The sequence below is a fragment of the Anopheles ziemanni genome, chromosome 3 (assembly GCF_943734765.1).
Source record: "Anopheles ziemanni chromosome 3, idAnoZiCoDA_A2_x.2, whole genome shotgun sequence".
NCBI classification, from domain to species: domain Eukaryota; kingdom Metazoa; phylum Arthropoda; class Insecta; order Diptera; family Culicidae; genus Anopheles; species Anopheles ziemanni.
The window spans coordinates 9,153,150-9,174,011 of NC_080706.1; the positions used below are offsets into that span (position 1 = coordinate 9,153,150).

The 20,862-nt window shown below is 45.3% G+C and overlaps 1 protein-coding gene across 1 annotated transcript in view; it reads left to right on the top strand.

Moving 5' to 3' along the window:
• Window positions 1-1,486: 1,486 nt before the first annotated feature.
• The window catches only part of LOC131289753 (basement membrane-specific heparan sulfate proteoglycan core protein), a 101,444-nt gene continuing 82,068 nt past the window's right edge, over window positions 1,487-20,862 (top strand). The window contains exon 1 of the mRNA XM_058319062.1: window positions 1,487-1,582. Coding sequence (XP_058175045.1) covers window positions 1,487-1,582 — 96 coding nt within the window. The remainder of the gene's footprint in view (window positions 1,583-20,862) is intronic.

The following is a 20,862-nucleotide window of genomic DNA, read 5'->3' on the forward strand; positions in this document are numbered from 1 at the left end:
GCGCACAACCGGTCTCTTGAAGCCCAGCCTTGACCGAACGATCGGATGCCGTTTTACCGAAACGGGAAGGGCTTTCGAGGGCACGTCGCCGAACGGCCGAAAAATTTCGACTCCCTTTGGACTCAACCACCCAGCGACCACCTTGGCAACGTCTTGATGCGCATCGAACTCTTCCTATCCTCGGCACTCACGTTATCGTAACCGCGCGCGCTCCATCCTACAACAAACCGGACCTCGGAAAGGTGGTGGCATTTTTTCGGCAAAGGGCGTCCGGGATACCAGGGCAGGAAGGACGGAAGGAAGTTGGCCCGGTGTAGGTGCGCACGCCACCGCGCCATCGCTATCTTCGTCTAGTTTGTGTTGCATTGTTGGCGAGCGTTCGCTAATATTTATCTTGAGGTTGCCGGCCTCCTTTCTACCCTGTGCGCGTGTGTGTGTGTGTGTTTTTTTTCTAGGTTTCATGCTTTCGTGAACACCCGAAACTTTTCGTGATCTCGTGACGTAAGCTAGCAATAGTTAGTTTCCCCCGTTGGAGAAGTTATTTTCACGAGGTTGACAATGTACTCTTCGGGAGAATTGTAAGGTGTTTTTCAACCCCTACCCAAAAAGATTAATACAAACATCAAAGGAAACTATGCCCATTGGCAGATCAACTACTCCAGAAACCAACCTTACTGATGTAACCGACAGTAGGACACACTTGTTGGGAAATTTCGTGATCGTAGTTGCCTGTGGCGTTTGATCGGTAGAAATAACAATAAGTTTTGAACAAGTTAACTTAGGATCTAAACGGATATCCTAAAATCGTGAAAGTAACTGCGAAGTTCAACTAGAGAAATAGTATTAAAACACTGAAAACGACGAAAATAAGAACATAAATAGTCAATTTTGGAAGTGTATTTGAACGAAAGTCCAGGATCCCTCAAAATAAGCGCTTTGAGCTATCGCACAACACTATCAAGTTCAAATATATTTTATTCTATTCATCGTCACATTTTATCGAATCTAGTTTTGAGTCAGAATTGAAAATTAAACTTTTCCCCAAAATTTGCTCACTAGGTAGGAACAATTTTTCAATTTACATAGTTGAATTGCTGATAAATAACTGATTTTTAAGGACTTTCAGGGAATATTCAGTTCTCAGATTGTTCCTTTCGAGTACTTCGAGGATTAATTTCTGGCTCACACTACATAGTATTTCTTTCTTAATCTACTACAGCTTAGAGGGCATCTTTGGTTTGGTTTGGTGTGAATTATTTTCCTTAGATAAAGTGTTTGTTTGAGTGTGTAAGAGTGTGTAGTGTTAGTGTCGGAACAAACCTAGTGCAGTTTTAAGTATTGGCAGCCAACGAGAGCCCTCCGGAGTTCCAACCGGAACTGCGAGACACTCGTACGTCGGCGGGTCGGTTGTAGAGACCCCGGAAGGTTCCTACCATCCCAGGGTTCCCATCCACCCCGAAGGAGCCACGGTTTGGCCGTCCCGGCAATGGCGGCCGTACGGAGCGCGGTGGCGGCGGGTCTGCTGCTGCTGCTCCTAGCCACCATCGGCGATGCAACATCACCGGCCCTCGTCGAGGCAGAGGTAAGTGCGTGCCGTACACGCGGGCCCTGAGCACACCCTCTAGGAAGGTGCCGAGGGTACGCACCTCACAGTCGCCACACTTTTGGAGTGTAAACAGTTGGGATGTTGATTTATCGGGCCGAACACTTGCACGACTCGGTGCTCGAGTGGCCCCAGGGTGGATTGCATCCGGCGGCCCTGAGTGCAGCTCCCGCACGAAGGAACTCCGGGGTATCGTTCCCTTGAGGGTAGCGTAAGGTGGAACGCGTGGTAAGGGATCGTTATGAAATTAGAAAAAAAGGTTATCAGTATCTCAACAGCTCTTCACCAGGTGCAGCCTATCCGCTGTATGCGGATGTGTGTGTGTGTGTGCACCCAAATTGCCTAAACGCTAAGCCCGTCTGAACTACTTCAGTTGAGTTCTCCTCGGGACATTGGATTCTTCACCTTCGACTCAGTGGCGCGACAGGCTCGTAGCTACAATGTACGCCCGTGGAGTGCGCTCCACTACTCGCGATCGCTTTCCACTAGGGTGATCCAATTCGCTGACCCTCCGCCATCAGCGCCATCTATCCCCCTCTCCACGCGGTCGCTTCCGATCTTGATTACCCACAAATCAAATACCTTAGATTGCTCGCGAGCGCTGTGCGCTAGAGCCGATGTTCTCGATAAGATTGGGAGCTGGGAGAAGAAATTGGTTTGGGGAAAGAAAACCAAATAGAAAAACGCCGACCCCGGGGGCATGCAGACGGCGTTCCTTCCCGGCCGATTCGTGGAAGGCATTCGTCCACAGCTGCTCCACAGAGGTGCATATTTTGGGGCTGCATGATGTAAGCGGGCGCGGACGCGCATTCCCGTATCGGGGCGCGATAAGAACGTGTGTTGCTGTTGCCGTAGATAAAGCGTGTCGAAGACAAACCGCCATCATCAGTACCACCACCAACACCACCATCATCGGCATCGGCAGCTCGCGGGTGGGGTTAGGACTTGAACGTTTTTTAGTCTCAGGGATTTACTGATGGGATTTGGGTGGAGCTTTGCCGGTACGTTGTAGACAAAATCCTCCCTTCAAGCCGCCTAAGCGACCTCCTGATCTTGGCAGAGATGCTAATGCTGATGCCCTTTACCCCTTTCGGGTTTGTCGGTTTCAGTTGATGCTCGGGGGCTTAAGCGTAGAAAATTCCATCCCCCGACGAAGTTACATCTTACATCTGTGGTGGTGGAGAAGTCTGCAGACAATATTTGTCCATTGCTTCTTTTCGTATCACCGAATCTGGATGTTCAAAATTCACAAACGTGATCGTCTTCGGTAAACAAGGGCAATTGGATTATTTAGCTTTATCTGGTTATCGCTGCAACAAATCGAAAACTCGTGTTTTTGTTTTTGAAGGCTTTCATTTCCTTCAAGTTTGAAGTTTATAGAAGTAATTGAAAAAATAAAATTCTGATAACGGTGGGTTCAATAGAGTTCCTTATTGCGTCAAGCTGACCAATAAAATAGTTTATGAAAAATAACAGCACAAAAATGCCTTCTTATGCAAGCTAATCGATTTACGTTATGCTGTGATAACAAATGCTTTATATAGGGCATGTTTGAAGTAGATAAGCTAGTCCAACCGAACAACACCACATAACTTACGCGAATGTTAGCTTTATTCAGCAGTAAAACTTGCCAAACACGATCGTATCAGCAATGAAGTGCTAATGTTGGCTACTACCGACCATGTCGTTCCAAGAAAATGGCTCATTGATTAACACGATGCCGCTGAGAATTGCTGAGACCGCATGCTGCGATGCATTTCTGGAGCCGTTGCAAATTATTCCGATGCATTTAGCAATAAAAACCTTCCATTTTGGCACCATTTCGTTTTCCGACCGTTTTTTTTTTTTTAGAGCGATGAGTTCGCAATTTGCACGATCGTTCCACGTTCACACAGAGGCCACACATTAGCTTTTTGGTGGCTTTGTTTTTTTGGTATTTTCTTCCCTTCCTCGGGCGATTTCTGTTACGAACGCGCATCGGAACATTTAATGCTGAAGGTGAAGGTATTTGGGTTTTTTTTATTTGCACGATTCCCACTTCGGCAACGACTCCACTGGGATTCGCCTTTGCTACTGCTGGGCTGTTCTGAGCCCATTTCTCATTTAATTTTGCCAAAGACAAAAATAAAAATACTAAACGGAATCAGACCAACTCAGAACCTGTTTTCAATTAACGCTCCCCAGCGCTCCCAACTTACCGGCCGACTTTGGGGAGGCTCGCGAGCACTGATCTTCGGGTTGGCCGGCGTACCTATCGGGCTGCGTCATCTTGTGGCGTTTGCAAGGTCTCGTCGTCGTTGATCCCTTTCCCTCCCTCGCGGCATGTCTCCCCCTGGCGTTAGCTGATTTACATTGGCTGTGGTTTTGTTTTTCAGTGCACGAGCAGCGGAATAAAAACCGAGAAGGAACATAAAGCGAGATGTCTGAAGGATAAGCTTTCCTTCTCTTCCGAACCCGAGGTCATTGTAACCGGGGCGATCGCATGTTTCGTGGGCCGGACAGGGGGAAGTGTCGCACTTTATTGCAGCATGCTTTCATTTACTAACGGAGATGTGAAAGAGGAGAAATCAATCTGACACTGGGGTGGCTCCCGAGACGGCAGGGATCGCCTTTTTAAAATCTGATGGATAGAAATAGATATCGCGAGAAAGAAGTGCCTAGAAGTCGGTGCTCATACAATCGGCTGGCTGTGATTGGAGTTGATCTGTTTTGAGACGCTCGGTTTCACGCCCCAAGAAGCTTCACACACGGCTTGGGCAACCTAAAAAGCAACGGTCGAGCTGACTTCCACTAGCGCTGCAGAGGGGCAAAAACTGCCATATTTGGTGCGTCCCGCCTTCGGGTCTGGTGGCCCTGGACCGGGAGAAGGAAAAACCCGAGCAGGGCCACCCGAGGTCGATCACTAAAACCCACAAGCCGCCACAACGGCTGACCATTTAGAGGCACCGTAAAAGGGCATGGCGCATAGCGTCCAAACGTAGCGGACGGTGTCTTCGGCTGCGCACATGGCATTGCCGAAGGCGATCATGCGATCGCGCGTGTCGCTGGTCACCGCTTTAATCTATCTTCTGCCAAGGGACAGGCTTGTTTTTCCCCTCCTTTTTATTCCTTTCCTTTCCCCCTTTCCTGGCGTTGGCCTTCTGAAGCAACCCAACGCCGCGGTGTCTTTCATTTCGAGACCGTAGCCGATCGGCTAATTATCATATTATTACCGCAGAAGCCGCTGGAGTCGGCCAATCAATTTGTTCGATTTAAAGACTGTCGAGAATTGACACTATTTCTCACCTTCGGTGACATTAAAAGGGTTGCACTTACAGCTACATATGGGAGGGCACGCTTTTCCTGCAACTGAATCGTTGACAGCTGACGTCTTTTTTATGTATCGGTAAACTATAATAAATTTATTACTCAATGTTTTTTTTTATAGAAGTTCTTTAGAAGTTACTCGTTATCAGTGTGAAGAACTATCTCAATTTTGCTGAGTGAAGCACAGCGCCTTTACTTTCCTAGTATTGCTCACGCTAGATAGAGCACCCGTGATTTCATCAATTGTTTCAGCTGAAAATGATTTCATTTTGTCACGAGCCTAAAGAAAGAAGGCTCTCGATTCTTGGTAATGTATCTTGTTTTGGTAAGAAGGGGCGAGTGAGTGCATCATGTTTATTAATATGACACATTTCAACAGTCTGTCACCTCGAACCATGGACACGCTGAGCTGTCCTTAGTTGGCTCGATTACATCATACTTTTCAAGTGATCAACAAATTCGCAGAACAACATTTGTGCCGGTTTGCTTTACCACCTTTCCCTCCTTTCAACAGTCGGCCTAATCTTTCGTCGATAAGCCTGGTCTTCTTTCTTCCGTTTCGTACCAGCTGGTAGGCAGTTCGATTGGTGGCTCATTTGGTGATTGAAATGTACCACCCCCACCTTCGGATTGCCATCATCGGTTGATAAAACAAATGGTAAACGCATCGAAAACAGATGTTAATGTCGTGTATATCTATGCGAAGTAGCTTTGTCGCCTCTGGAGTGACGAGGTATTTTGGAATGTAAATGTACGATAAATATAAGTCAACCATGAGTGATAGGAGGTCACGATAAAGTTGAAAACAAATTTGCACAGTGCTGCGATGGAGGAAATTTGACAAAACGTGGTTGCTACAATGGAGCTACATGCAAATTCTCACGTTTCTCACGGAAACAAACAGATAAGAGGACTAAAAAATCGGACTGTTTAAAGATGAACTGTGAAATGAAAACCACAACGTCAAAGATAAATAGTTAGCACAATTGTATGGGAAGATCCAGCGAAGTTTGATTAATACATATTTACAAATTGCCTAGCACTTACGTGCAAATAGACGTTGATCCGAAATAGCTTTGTCATTGAGCGTTGATTGAATTGCATGAAAAAGGCATATTGCACAACAATTAAGTAATAAAATGTTTATGGGAATATCATTACAATCACTCGAAATGCTAGTTTAATGAATTAAGGCCTCTGTAGTGTTGGTAGCGAAACCCATCTACAACGAAATCTACATACGAACCGTCCAAAAATAAACGTGTGCATTATTAAATGGCCTGTATTCATAAACAAAGTAGAGAAAAAAAAACACAGTCATGCTGCACGACGATGCCGGCCTTTGCACATTAAAGATGTTATCTCCCTGTGGGCTGATGATTAATTTAAACAACCATAAAACCGACACCACCATCCACCATTATCAACACCATCGTCCCTCCCCCCCGGACCAGGGCAATCCCCGGGATGTCTCGACGACGTCAGACTAGGAGGATGGTGTAGGATGGGGTTTTATTTATCCCCTTTTTTCTGTCTAGAGGCAAACTGCGATACCGGGCTGCTTTGCGGGGGACAATTTAGTGAAATTAGGCAGCGATGGTGAATCACGCCGAGCGGTTTAAAAAAAAGGCAACGGGAGAAGGCAAACGGCTTTAGGAATACATCGCTAATAATTAACATCTCTCATTCGCTTCACACTTTTGAAATTTATGGAATGCCGCTGATCCGCTTAAGGAAAGTTGACGTCGTCTCAGTATCGTTCGAGAATAGTGGGACACGAGTTTCATATTGTTATGCATGGGTTTAGTTCAGCATAGAAATTTTTTTGTTTGCAGTTTTCGATATGCTTTTGTTTGGAAAGAATAAAGAATATAGTAAATCAACAAAACACGGTGCATTATATTAAAATATCGTAACATTTATAGCCTCAAAGTAATAAATGATTCATAGGAAAAACAAATCAGAGGCATTCAAAGCATTTCAACGACGGCAAACTTTAATGGATTTTTTTAGTGATACTACTAAATTAATAAATCGCTCAGCTTATTGAAATAAAATATCTTATTTTTCTGCTTCTTGCCAGCTATGATGTCAGAGTTGTAGTTTCCCAATTTGAATCCATTCACTTTTGTCCAGCTTCAACCTCATTCATGAGAATAAACTAGCAAATAATGTGCACCCACTTGCTTTCTTCTTGCATATTTCATGCCGATTTGGAAGATGAGATTATCTGAGCGTCTTGTGGGTGTGGGTGGATTTGCTGAAGTTTATTTAACCTTTCCTAAAAGGAGTTTTGCCGATGAAGGTTGCTCCATGTTACGTCAGCACACGCACCGGCGTGGTCAGATTGGCAAATGTTTAATTCGTCTTGAAAAAGAAAAGAATGATAAAAAAGGATGTAGAACAAATTCTGCAAGAACACACTCAACTACTGCTTGGAAGCCAAAAATGTTCGGGTTGGAAATGTGAAAATTTCATCACCAAGAACAAATGGCTACATCGCAACTCCGGGCCCTCCCGCCGAGACCGATGAATTATTCAACAAATAATTAGCTTTTTATTTCACCTCTAATTTTTCCTAATTTTCCCTAACCTTGCTTCCTTCGCCCAAACCACAAACTCTTCTACTTCCACCTTCCTGTATAATCCCAAGTTCAACGGAAATTTAAATCCGCTTGACGGACGGATGTTATGATGAATTTTTTTATAATCACTCGCAAATTACGCCAGCCTCCGGCACCAGATTGAAACACATTTTCGGAACCTCTCCCCTCTCTCACTAACATTAGAGGTTAGCCAACGGTTGGACGGATTATGGTATCCTCTGGTTTTCCCTCTGGTTTCTTGTTGGATTGAAATGGTTTCCTTTTTTATAGCCGACACCGGGTAAGACAATCCCCGAGTCGAGTGAGCGTTCGGGGAAACATTAATTCTTTGCGTTGTTGTACCTGCGGCCGAAATGGCCGTCTTCGAAAGGAGCTACACGTCGGTGTAAACTTTCGGCAGCAGACGGTCAGTATGAACGTGTTTTTACGATTTGAATTGGTGGTTAGTTTGCGCGTGCAGATCCACTCGGTTGACTGACCCTGGGGCTTGTGCAGGAATGGTTTGCTGGAGGGTTAAAGCAAAAAGAAGACTTTTCTCTTGCCCCATCTTTGAGCTTGCTATGGCGTAAACCACCCGTAGAACGCAAGGGAAAATCTCAGTCAATACGGTCACCCACGGTACGGTATTTATAAACGGCTAGTGTCCACCCTTTTTTTTACCTTTTCACACATGCCGCACGTGTCGAGCGACGGGGTTCGTCGCGCTTCGGAGGTTGGAGGCGGAAAATTTATTAAACCATTTCCCAGCCTACTCCAGCCGTCGCCTGTGCCATCACTCATCCGGCAGTCGTATCGATTAAGGGATTTTAATATGAATTTATCACCACCCGCGCCGCGACTGGAAGGAAATGAACGGTGAAAAGTAATACCGCCCTTGGGTGTGGAAACTTGAGGCCTCCCATTTCCGGCACGACAAGCACCTCGGAAGGGTTGGGTTGATTTCAAATTTATTTACAAAATAAAGATAAATTAAGCGACATAATTAGTTTGTAATTGATTCTTTCCTCTACAAATCTCCCGACTCGGCTTTTTTTACGGCCTGCATTCGAAAGCAAAAGGTGAACCCCGGAGCGCTTGGCGAGATTTATGCTGTTAGAACTTGGTAAACTAATCTGTGGATTGTTCTGTTCAGCTTTCCATATTGGTGTCACAGAAGAGAGTGAGAGATAGTGGTTCTTAAAGCACTATGGATGGAAGGTGATTTTGATAGAAGCCTTTTAATTCGAAAATTTTATTTTCATATTTCGATGAAATTCAAAAGCAAAACGGAAAATTTACGCAACCAAAAACGATGCAGTCGATTTTCCACAGGCATAGTCATCGCTGGTTCTTCGAACGCAACCAATGTAAACATGGTATGAAAATTTAAAAAAAATAGAAGGAAAGAGGCATCGATTGCGCGAGACGAGGAGAAAAAAGATTTACAATCATTTTGTTTGTAGCGAAATCTTGTGTAAACGTTAGCAAGTTTGTTTATCAAATGGTCGAAAGATTTTCGTTGCAGGAATTTTCTCGCTTCGTGTCGTGTGCAATCAGTGATGCACAGAGAAAAACGAGGCAACAATAGATGAAAATCAATTTACCGTGGAAAATACTGTTTGTTGATACGCAAAGAAAGGTTATTGTTGATTTCTTTGGATCTACAATTAAATGTCTTCAGATCTTCCGAAGGCTTTTCATTTTATATGATTTCTGCTGCTTTTGAAGTGTTATACATAATCCTTTTGAAACCTGTCGCCCACTCATAACAACGCGCGTGACACATATTAACATTGTGAACTAGCGACTTCATTTCGACTTCTCATGGGGACTGAGGTCCATTAATCATGCCACAACAGCGTAATCCAGAACAGAAGTTGGCGTACGGATTGTTTTCTTAATAATTGCACCCACCGGCACGCAATCCAGTCCGTAGGTTGGCTTAGAGTGATAGATGAACCTTCTACTGCTTCTTCTTTTCCGGTAGCTGGATTTCAGGCCTTCCCGGGCGTTATTGTTTGTGCCCCGTTTCTCCGTTACGCTCTCCACCACGTGGCACACGACATATCTATGTTCTATGTTGTGACGCGCGCTCAGCTGTCAGGGCGCAACCATAACAGGAAATCGGTGCTTGTGTGTGTGTTCCGGGTTTGGATCTCTGGTGTCCGAATCGATGTCGGGGAGAGTTTGGAACCGAGTAACTGGGCCAACCTAACCTGACACCTCACCTTTTCCCCGGGTGGGCGGTGAGAATCAATTAATTTTCTGGTCTCGGACCACTGGCTGGAGTAGATTATCGTCTTTCTCGATCAGGGTGCATCGGGGTGGGGAGGCTTTCGGTTTGGAGTTTGGATCCCGGGTGGATCGCCCCCCGCGCCAGTTGCACCACCGACGGGATTGGCGGGATTGATTGCATCGTATCGCCATCAACTGAGCTGCAAAACCGGCCCCAGACAGCATGCATCTTACCGCCCGTAACATGAGACCGTTTGCTGTCGATGGCTCAACTCGCAGTCGGAACCCCTTTTTTTAGGTTCCTCTAGGTGAAGGGCTCGGTTTTTCCATGCCAGAACAAATCGAATCTCTCCCCACGTTGGCAGCGGCCGCTTGATTGATGCGTACGCACGATCGGCGAGGTGGTCGATTGACATCACTCGAGGACGCTTTAAAGTCGAGGAATATCACTATTTTAACTGAAACAGTGTTCTGCTCAATGTTTCCACAATTGGCCGGGGTCAATTAGATTGATATTGGCACGGTTGGCGTTCACGCGTGTTGTTGACTGGGAGTTAAAAATTATTTATTTTGAAGTGCAGTTGCAGCCCTTCAGGATTATTATTTAAGCTCTTTTTTAATGGGGGTTAGATGTACCACTAAGGAAAAATTGGTCTAAAGGGATTCCGTCCCGTTTAACACGTTGACTGCTAAGCGTTTTTAGGACACTTTTTTAGTACAGTCTTTTTTAATATAATTTGGTTATAACATTCATTAAACCAACGATTTTTGAAGGCCAAGCAAAAACTTAGCTTCTCAAAGAATTGATATAAAATATTACTATAATTTTTATGTTGCATTTCCATTTATTTATGGGTCAAAAACTTTTTAAAACTGAATTTTACTGTCACTCACTTTTGGGTGACATGGCAGTCAACGTGTTAACGCTTAAGAAACAATACGCATTTAAATGTTCAATCAACAAGTATTGAAACTAATCTCGGCGTAATTTGAAATCAACCATGAAATTCATTAGAAGGTGGTTTGATGCGATATTCCACACATTATCCGACTTTGATACCGGTCGAAGGATTAATCGATCACGGTTCCATCATTGGCAGTACGATCGCATACTCTGCTGCGAAACATTCATCATCGACGTTGCACGCTGCACACGCTCAGTTTTTCCTTTTCTTTTCCCAGCACGTCTGATTCTTTTCTATGCTAATATACAATGCACCGTTAAATTGCATTGCTGCAGTGCGAATGCATTTGCATATTTTGTAACTCACCCCGGCTGTCTGCGGGTGTGTTGCTTATGCCTCCGGATGGATCCGACATTCCCTCCTCGTCCCGATGGAGGACCGGTTTTTGCTTTCTTCGTGCAGCGGTTGGTACTTGAATCATCGCGCGTAGTATTGTGACTCCGAAGACGTTTGCAAACATCGCTCCTTCATTCGCTGGCTGACATTTACAAGACGCAATACCATTTCCAAGCGCACGCAGCAAGTACCGTTCGGGTGCGGGTAGGTTCAGCGTATTTTGTATCCTTTTTAATTTTGGCTCCTGCCATGGACAACGATCGATTCCATGACTCACACAGCTTACGTCATCGATTGGGCGCGATCCCGAATGCACCCGGGAATGTTTGGTGCACCGCAACATTGTGCCCTCTCGGGTTGAAACTGCAGTGTGCCGGGAACGGCACACAGAAATAGGCACAAATAAAACAGTCTCGCGAGTTGCGCTTAATAATGGTCCCGTCTCGTCGACGAGGCGACGACGCATTGCGCGCAGCGATTAAATTAATGATGATGATTTAGCTCGCGCCGACCCCGTCTGAGGCGGGGGGTTGGGAAGCCCATCTCCGCTGGATTCGCTCCAAAAAAGGTTGCCATCAAACAGCGGGGAGGGTTCGTAAATAAACTGCTTTTCCTCTAGGGTGGGTTGTGTTGACACAATGTACTTACATTGCTTGTTGATGGCTTTTGCAGGATCTTTCTCTGTCTTTCTCTCTGTTCCTTTGTGCCTTCCACGAGGATGCTGCATGTGGTTCAAGATAATAAAAACGAAGTAATAAATAAACGGGTCGCCATTTGCGATGCTATAATGTGTCGAAAATATACGATCGCGGAGACTGCAGACGCAGAAGATCAGATATGTAAAGTGAGATATTTGACAAAGTTTAAGAATAAGTTTTGCACTATTAATCGTCATAAAATAGCAGTAAAGTCAGCGCGTGATAAAAGAACGAAGTGTTTTGTGTTGTTTTATTTTTCCCCCAGAAAAAGAAAACGTTACTTTCTCTCTAATTTGTTACCGCCACTTCAACAGTTATAACTGCACGGAAGTCCTTCAAAATCGTGACTAGAAATCGATAACAGTCCGTCATCCCAGAAGCACCAATAAAGGTTCAAGTTGTCCGTTCGTTTGTTTTCCTTTTTCTCTTACCATTGCACATCTGACCGGACTGGCTGGTGTTTTCCGGCGGGTTTTCACCAGGCGAGGAAAACTAGACGCGCGCTCGCATCGCATGGCCAGCGACTGATGCTAGACAAAATAAAACCTCACCAACCCGTTAGCGAAGGCGTTGGATTCGAGTTGCGAAATAAAACACCGAACAGGAGCGAGAACCGGCTGCCGGAATGCATACTTGCCCGTTCGGGGTTTGCTGGACTTTTTGAATGAAAAAAAAAACTGAAACGAGAGACCACGAATTTCCTCGGCACGGAATTTCCTCAGCATCGGCAGCGGGGTCCATTTTGTTTGTTGCTACAAGAAGTCCGGACGCTTCGGACGACGGAAAATCGGCCTGTTTTCACCGGGGCCCGTCGGGCGTGGGAGAAAAATATTGATTTAAGCTGCAGTCGCGCGCAGCTGGCCGGTGACCTAATGGCTAAATTCATCGCTTCCGACCGGGTCGGGTCCGCTCCGGCCGACATTGTTTATCGGCGTGGCATCGATCGAAATAGACCGGCGTTGTAGGTCGTCGTCCGGCGTCCGGCGCAACACCGGAGCCATTCCGACCCAGACCGGGCGATTCGGAAGTTAAAAATATTTCCGCACTAAACTTCTGAGAAATGTCGTTTAATGGCGGGCAGGAAAACTGAGGTTTCTTACCATAATAAACGGAAATCTTTCATAGCACAAGAATATTAAAATGCTTCAGATATCTACCCGGACTACCGAAAAATTTCATTTGAAATCGGATAAGGAAAAACGTGTGATTGTGATTTATAATTCGTTGAACAGAATATGATCCGCTTGGTTTACAATACATGTCAACGCTGTAGACAACCTTTCCAATCACTTCGGTGAATCACTACGAAGACAAACGTTGTCAGTACAACATAGACAAAAAGCATGAGAAGAAAATAATCATGAAACCTTCTGGGTAACATAACCGAGATCTGCTCTTAAAATTTGGCGACATCAATCTCAATCGCTGCTTAGGGATGGCACCGTCTTGTATCAACATGTGGTACGAACATGTTCAGAACCTTTTTCCTCCCATCAAGATGGTGATGTCATGAGACGATCGGTTGGTTCACGTTTTGTGAGTGTTTCGGGGTTCGCTCGCGTTTTCCCGCTTTTCAGCGTGTTCCATCTGATTCACCATCGGTGAACGGTGGAAAGTTAATGTCCCTGTAGATAGGGAAGGAACCCCATTTGCTTTGATGCCGCAAAATTCGGGGCAGAGCACAGTTTTCACACGCTTCCCCAATTTCGGCAGGGGGAGAATGTATCGTCCCTCAGCACACCATTATTTATGTCTCGGGTGGGCTATGTAGCTGGTTGACTCAGTGGCCCATTGTGGCCACCACACTCGGCACCCTGGCTGCGGATTGCGGTTTCACCGATCGCCACATTTCCCATGCGGATCGCACTCGCACATACCGCGATCTTTTTGGCCCATGAGATCACGCAAACGGTGGAAGATCTTCACTCTCGCGAAAGATGTGCTGTAGGGCATCTCTGGTATCTGTTTTCTTAATATCAAGATGTGGAACGTCCGGGCGCGGTACGATCGGAGGCCGAATCGGCACGATGATAAAGCAGATTTTAACGACGTTTCCCGCTTTCAAGCGAGTGCTAATTAACCGTTTGGCTTTACGCACGTAAACAAAACAAATGCAAAAAATGTCTGATCAAAACACCAGGCATCTCCATCCGGCACGTTTTTCGTTCTCGGAAGGGAACTCACGCACGCGTGAGCAGACGGTCGTGGTAGCTGTGAATAGGAAACTAAAACAGAAGCAGCAGAAACAGCATCTCGTGCGTGCGCTCGAACATTTCTCAAGTGCCGCCCCAAGGAAAATGGGTGTTAAATGCTGCTGATAAATGTTGCTATGCATCATTCCCCCATTCTATTGTGGGGTTTTTAGATGACCTTGGTGGGTGTTCAGACTTTTTGGCACACGTGTTTACCATCGTTGAGTGTTTAAAAATAAAAAAAAAAAAACTAGAAGAAAAAAAAACAGGAGATGATTTCATTCGAGATTTTTCCAACCACTGTTGACGTGGGGTTACATGAGTTTTCCACCACCGTGGATAGACACTCTCCAGTAGTGTTTGTGTAGTGCTAATGGGCGTCGATTTCGATGGAAAACTCCCCGCGATGAGGATGAAATTTGGGACACCCTAAACGTAAAACGCATGACATGTTCCACGGCCCTAATCTTATGGTTTATGTCGATGAAAATTACAACATGAAAGTCGCCATGGTGGCCAGTAGGTGAGATGGCCATGAGTGCGAGAACTCATCCCGAGAGCCGAGGTGTGTAAAGGTATAAATAAACGGTCCAGAACACGGATCCTGCTGCCGTTCGGTATTGTTTTTGTTAGTTTTATAATCTGTTTCTATTTTTTACTACTTGCTTGCTACTGCACTCCTTCATGAAACCATGAACCTACCGCCCTGGGAGGCCTCGGCGAGTTTTGCGAAAGAGGGAAACTTTGTTTATTTGTGAGTGGTTGAAAAATGGCGTCGCGTTTCTTCCCCCTCGCTGGCGTGCTCATGTTCGGATTAATCTTGGGCGAGAGTAGGAGATTTTTGGTTTTTTGTGTGTGTCATCCAAATTTTCCAGCGAACGGTTGGTTCGTCGGGTTTTCCATCCAACGAGCGCGAATTTGTTATTCTTCCCCCGAACACGATCGTTTCGGTTCGAGTCTTGTTCGCTGCGTGTAGGAACTTGGCTTCTCGAATGGCAGCATATTTTTAGCTGCAACTAAACAAATGTATACATTCGTCAAAAGTAGTTCAAGATGCCGCCTCGGTCCCTTTAGTTCCGGGCGCGGTTTGGTGGTGGGCAAATCGGGCAGGCCGAACTTTTGCAGATGATCAACGGCATATAACCTGCACCAAAAGGTGAGTAAGCAAGCAGCTCGCTTGGGAGAGCGCCGCACACTGGTGGTAGGAATGCGTTTGAATGCATTTCGACAGGCATACCATGAGCATGTTTTTGAATATTGCAAGCCGACGGAAGGCGCGTGGTTCGAGGGACGGTGGAAGAGGGTTGACACTGGCTCAGCGCGCGGTTGAGAGAATTGTAGTTCGTGAACTCAGCGCCTCTTCCCCGCTTAGCACCCTTCGCCCAATGCCCGAAATATGTGGTTGATTTATTTTAATTTACGTTGGGGCAGGAGCAGGCTGGCAACCCGCTGTGTCGTCGAACCGAATGTGGACGCTGAGAAAATTCAAATTCTTTATTTGTCGTGGTACCGACTCGGAGCACTTTAAAAATGTGCAATAATGTTTCGACGACCGACCGTGTATCAACATGTTGAAATAAAGCCACAGAATGGGGCCACATGATGGGAGTCCGTTCGGTGGAACATGTGCATCTACACTGGGTGGGAAACTGTGTGTCCCCGTTTTTATGTTTTTCTTGTCAACAATTGATTGCGCTTTGATCGGTTTTATACACAAGTTTGCTGACGACGTGTAACATTCGTTTGTAAAACCAATATGTGGACATTTTTGTTTTGCTTTTGGTTAAAAATCATATTCATTAAGGTTTTGTGCGTTCCAAAGAATATTAAAGGATTAGTTTCCACTGTATAAAAGGCTCTTATAGAGCTTTTTTTTACAAACTATGATATATTTAAGCTTCTTGAACAAAAATTCCCAGAGTACTCCGTTGCGAATGCCGTAATTGAGACGTTTCTATGGCTCAAGCACCATCGTGCTTCAACGACAAGCACTAGAAAACCGGGCGGAAGGCAACACAAACAAAAAACCTCCAACGATATTTGGCGGAAAACACGTTTTTTCCCTAATTTATTACTGACCGTACAGTGCTCTACATGGAATTTTTCATGCTTGTTAAGCGCGTTCTTCCTTCCAACGTCCTGGCCCGGCGATGCGTTGATCGATGCCCCTCCCCTCGTACCCGTCCGTTGGCTGCGGTGCATTCCGAACAGATGCGCAACACTTGCAACGTTTGTGCACCGATGTGCGAAAATTAATCCCCCCCCCCCCCCCCCCCCATTTCTACCCCTTCTCGGACAGTTTGGTCCCGGCGGAAGTCGTCGGGTGAAGAAAATCTACCGCGGCAACGCCGGGAGCCGGGAGGGGAACGCAACTGGGAGTGTTTTTCGTTTGCTTCTTGTTCGCCCCACCAAGGGTAGATCGAGCCACATTTAGTATGTTTATCAAAATTAATTGACAGCCAGCTTGAATAAGAAATTATAGCAATCAAGAAACGCTCGTGTTGAAAGGAATTTTGAAGGGAATGTCATGGAAGAATGAACAATAAATTTGTCTCTTTTAAAACATGTGACATGCCATTATGTTTGGCTTGAAACACTTTGTGTTTTATATCAGGGGTCGGCATACATTTCCCTTAAGGGCCAGATGATTCAAAGGAAACTGAAACTGGGCCCGTGCATGCAACACGGGCCGGATACCTTAAACGATGACTGAATATTTTCATAGTAATAACCTTGTTAATGGAGTATCATCTTTCTAAATAGTAAAGTTATATAAAAAGTGGTAAAAGATAAAATATTTGAAATTTTAGCATTAAACTTTTTAAAACATTTTCATACTTGTTTTTGTTGAATTTTGATTTTGGATCCCTACATATAACAGGAACACCTCGTTGATCAATTTTGATCTTCATTTTTGGCAAGAAAACAAACCTGACAAATCCGATAAAAATTGAGATGGGTTTTTTGTATGAACCACTAAAAATTTTCTTACGGGCCGGATAAAATCAGTTGGCGGGCCGGACTTTGCCGACCCCTGTTTTATATGAATTATTAAATATTATGATAACTGAATAGTTTGTTCATTTTCAAAAAGAAGTAAAACGTGGTTTACCCATTCGTAATTGTTTAATTTTGACTTTAGAATTTATGCACACAAATTATGCTCTCAAAGTGTTCGGATTTCCCGGAGGAATATCATGCGTTTACAACGCAACTGTTTTAAATGAACGTATTAATCAATGGATAGCTACCCTCTTCACTGCACAAAAGTCCTTCAAAGGTCAAGTGATTGTCCAAAAATAGACACTAAGGTAGTCACAAACGTAGAAATGACGAATCGCAAACACCGTCTAGCTTCGCCTAACGCCTTCAAAATCTCCGACGCGAGGGTAAGCAACCCGTTTATGTGTGTTTGCCTGTAATGATATCTTCCCGGTACTCCTAAGCCAAACAGTGATCCACGGCTTAGCTGTCTAATCGCGCGTGAAAATGATATTTGAAGACGGTGCGGCCTGTTTGCGTTTTATTTAGAATGTTTTTTGTCTTTTACAATTGCTGTCGATCGGACAACAAAGTCAAAATAATAAGACAGTTTGTGCAAACAATCATGCACACAACGGCGTGATGTCATTCCGTGCTTAGCACAGCATCGCACGCTTTGAATTTATGAATTTTCTTAATGAAACTTTTCGTTTGTTTTTCTTTTTCCATGTTTGTTGCATCGACGTTTGGCAATGGTTGTGCTCCTTCTGGTGAACACATTTGCGCTCGCGGTCGACTGCATGCAACACTGTTGTCCGACACGGTACGGGCACGTTTTGTTTGAAATGGCGTCCCTCCCGCAGGCCAACCAGTCCGCTTCCTGCGGACGAGGCAGCTTTTGGAGCCCAAACCAAGCGGCCATTCCCGCGTACGGCTATCGTGTTCGGTTCGGTGCGCGGCAACATGAAACATGAATGGCGCGATCGTCGATGGCCCGACCCCGCCTGGGCTGGCGGAAAACGACGAAGAATATGTTTAATCAGCGGGTTTATCCGGACGCGAGGTGTTCGCTTCTTGCGGGTTTGAAGTGGTCGTCGAGTGAGTCGGGCTCCGCCTCGAGTCTCTGGCCTTGAACGGAGCCATGGCCGGGGGGAAAACAGAGGGCAGAGTAAAGGGAGTGGTGCATGCGGGGCGTGCAGAAGTTCGCAAAATAAAGGGCACGCATCCCATCGTACGATTCATTAGTTGTGCGCCCCTCTTTTGGGGCCCGCTGGTTGTCGTCTGAGTAGCCACCGTCGTCTGTTGGTCGGTTGGGGAACAAGACCACGCGGGTAGAGATCAGCCTATGCAAACGCTGGAAAGGCTTGTCAGCTAATGCGGTCCGGAAGGCTCGCGGTTTTACTTGAGTCTGAAGAGTGTACGAGGAAATAAATCTGGTAAAAAAAGGCAGGAGAAAGAAGTGGACTGACAATGTGCTTGTATGCACTTTAATGCACTTCTCGAGTCGACTTCTTTTCGCGGCTCCGCATAACGACAAACGACAACAAATATCTGCACCTACGAGGCAAATTTACGATGTGAGCGTTACTTGCCGTGGCTTACTACAAACAGGCAGTCACAAACATGAAGCAAGCTTCTTGCCAAGTTTTTCAACGGAAGCTATGGTTTAGCTAGTAGTTAATCTTGAAATTATATTTCAATTTATTACACAAGAATATTCGCTAAAAAACTTCATTCTTTTTGAATAACAAAATTTCAAGTGGTTTCTATTTACTTTGTTTTGAATAATACAATAAAATTCCTCACAGAAGACGGTCGTAGACACGAAAAAAATAGTTATCCCTAGTCCTAGTTTGACAGTCAATTAGTAACAGTAGTATTAAAGCTAATTGTTGTTTTATTATATTTGTTTTTATATCCATCATCAAAATGGAAAAACCTTGCCTTAAGAATTCAAAATAAAACGTTTGATCATTTCATTTTCAATCATTTTTTTCATTGCCAATTGAATAGAGCCAAAAATCGGCACCGACTGTTAGTTTGTTGCTCTCGAGCGAAGGTACGTTCGCGAAATGCATTCGTTCCATCTTGGCTGCAGCGTCTGCGAGGACGATATGACCGACCACAAAGTAGAATGCTTTTTCTCGACGTTTTGTTCGTCCGCAGGCTTTTCCCTTCTTCAACTGGGGGCCGTAACGACAGACAAGCGACAGAGACGGAGTGGAACGGTGGCCGGTTCTTGCCTCACAAATTCATAAGCATCCTCAATCACTCTTCTTAATATCTGTGTCATCCCGTGTCGGCCACTTCTTCTCGGCAAGCCACTGCAAAAAGATATGTTTTGCAGACTTCTTGCTTTCGTCATTTCCCGGGGAGGCCAGCCAAAGGGCACCGCGGTCATGGGGAGCACGGACCATTATGGCACGCAGAGGGAAGCTGTAGTTCGCCGTGTTTCGGGGCGCGTGGGCGTGGATGATGGTTTACCGAGGCTGGCCGGCACTTACGGGTTGCAGAACCGGTTTTTGCATTACGACACCGTCGCGAGCTCGTTCGCCGGTTTGTGCTTGAGAATACACTTTTAACTCGCTAATAAGCTGTGCCGCATGGGCTATATGTTAGATATTTGATGGCATTTTTATCAAAAGCACAAACGAACACACAGAACAAACGAACCACGAAAGGAAACGGGCATGGAATGAGGTTCCATGGTATGCTCGACTTAATGCAACTTTGCTGTTTATTAAGCTGTTCGACCTTAATTTGCCACCATTTATGGTTATAGGCTGTTTTTATATTGGAATTAGCTTACCAGTTGGCATAATGAAGGCTTTTGTTTTACAAATAATGGCTTACGTGTTCCATTTTCGTCAATCCCAACACCATCTTATGCATTCTTTTAAATGGCAGTGATAATAATCGTTGCGATCACATTAAAATGGATGAAACATTTCCGCTTTCAAAACCTGGATAACATACGGAACCTCATTTGTAGTTTGCCTGAAATTCTGTCTGGCAAACGTGTTCGTCGTTCGACGTCGTATGAAGTCAACGGTGAAGTCGTTCCCGAATGCATCCAAGCTCGTGTTAGATCTGCTCGAGTCAAAACAAGAATTAAGCTGCAAAGCCAAACACACGCAAACACACTAAGCTAGTTGCCGATCGTTTGCCGCAGACGGTTGGATGGTCGTCCTCGTCAAATCCCGTCACTAACCGGCTTCGAGACCAGCATCATCGCGGTTCGTTCCAGCCGCACAGATTCTGAAGCTTTCGCTCACTTTTTCGCTTTCGTCTTCGCGTGATTCGAGAAGTGGCCGGCAAAGAAAACGGGTTTTTGCTCTCTATCGCCGCCAATCTTCTGGTGGAAGATTAATTTCTTCCACTCTCTCGGGGCTGCCGGCCGCCCACACCTTTACCGGCCCAAGTTTTGCACACCGGCGGGCCTATGTTTTATTTTTAGAACCCGTAGGTTCTGTAACGGCCTTTTCAAAATATTGTGCAACGTTTACCCCAGGATATACAATCCTATCTCGTCTGTCTGTCATGTTTGCGGATTGGGGATTTTCTTTTGGGCAGTTTTGTGTACCTTTTTATATCCGTTGAAATTCGATTGGGTTGTGTTAGTTTTTATGTGTGCGTTGTTTACCCCCCCCCCCCCATGCGCAATTCGCACGAGCTTCTCAGCGCAGGCTTGCCGGCCGGCCCGCTATAATTGTGGCTCAATAAATCATCAATTTCTACCGCGATTGTCCATATGTTATGTATCAATTTGTTTTTCTTATTCCCGGCGTGGCGCGCTGTCGCGATATTCTAGCGCATGCTGCGAATATTGATTACATCATCATGGAAGTTAACCTTTATTCATTTATGCCCCTTTCCGCCTTTCCGAGAAATTTCGGTTCGTTCGTTGATTTCGGTGTGCTTGAGGAATGGACAAAAAAACCGGGCAATGCTACCTTTGAG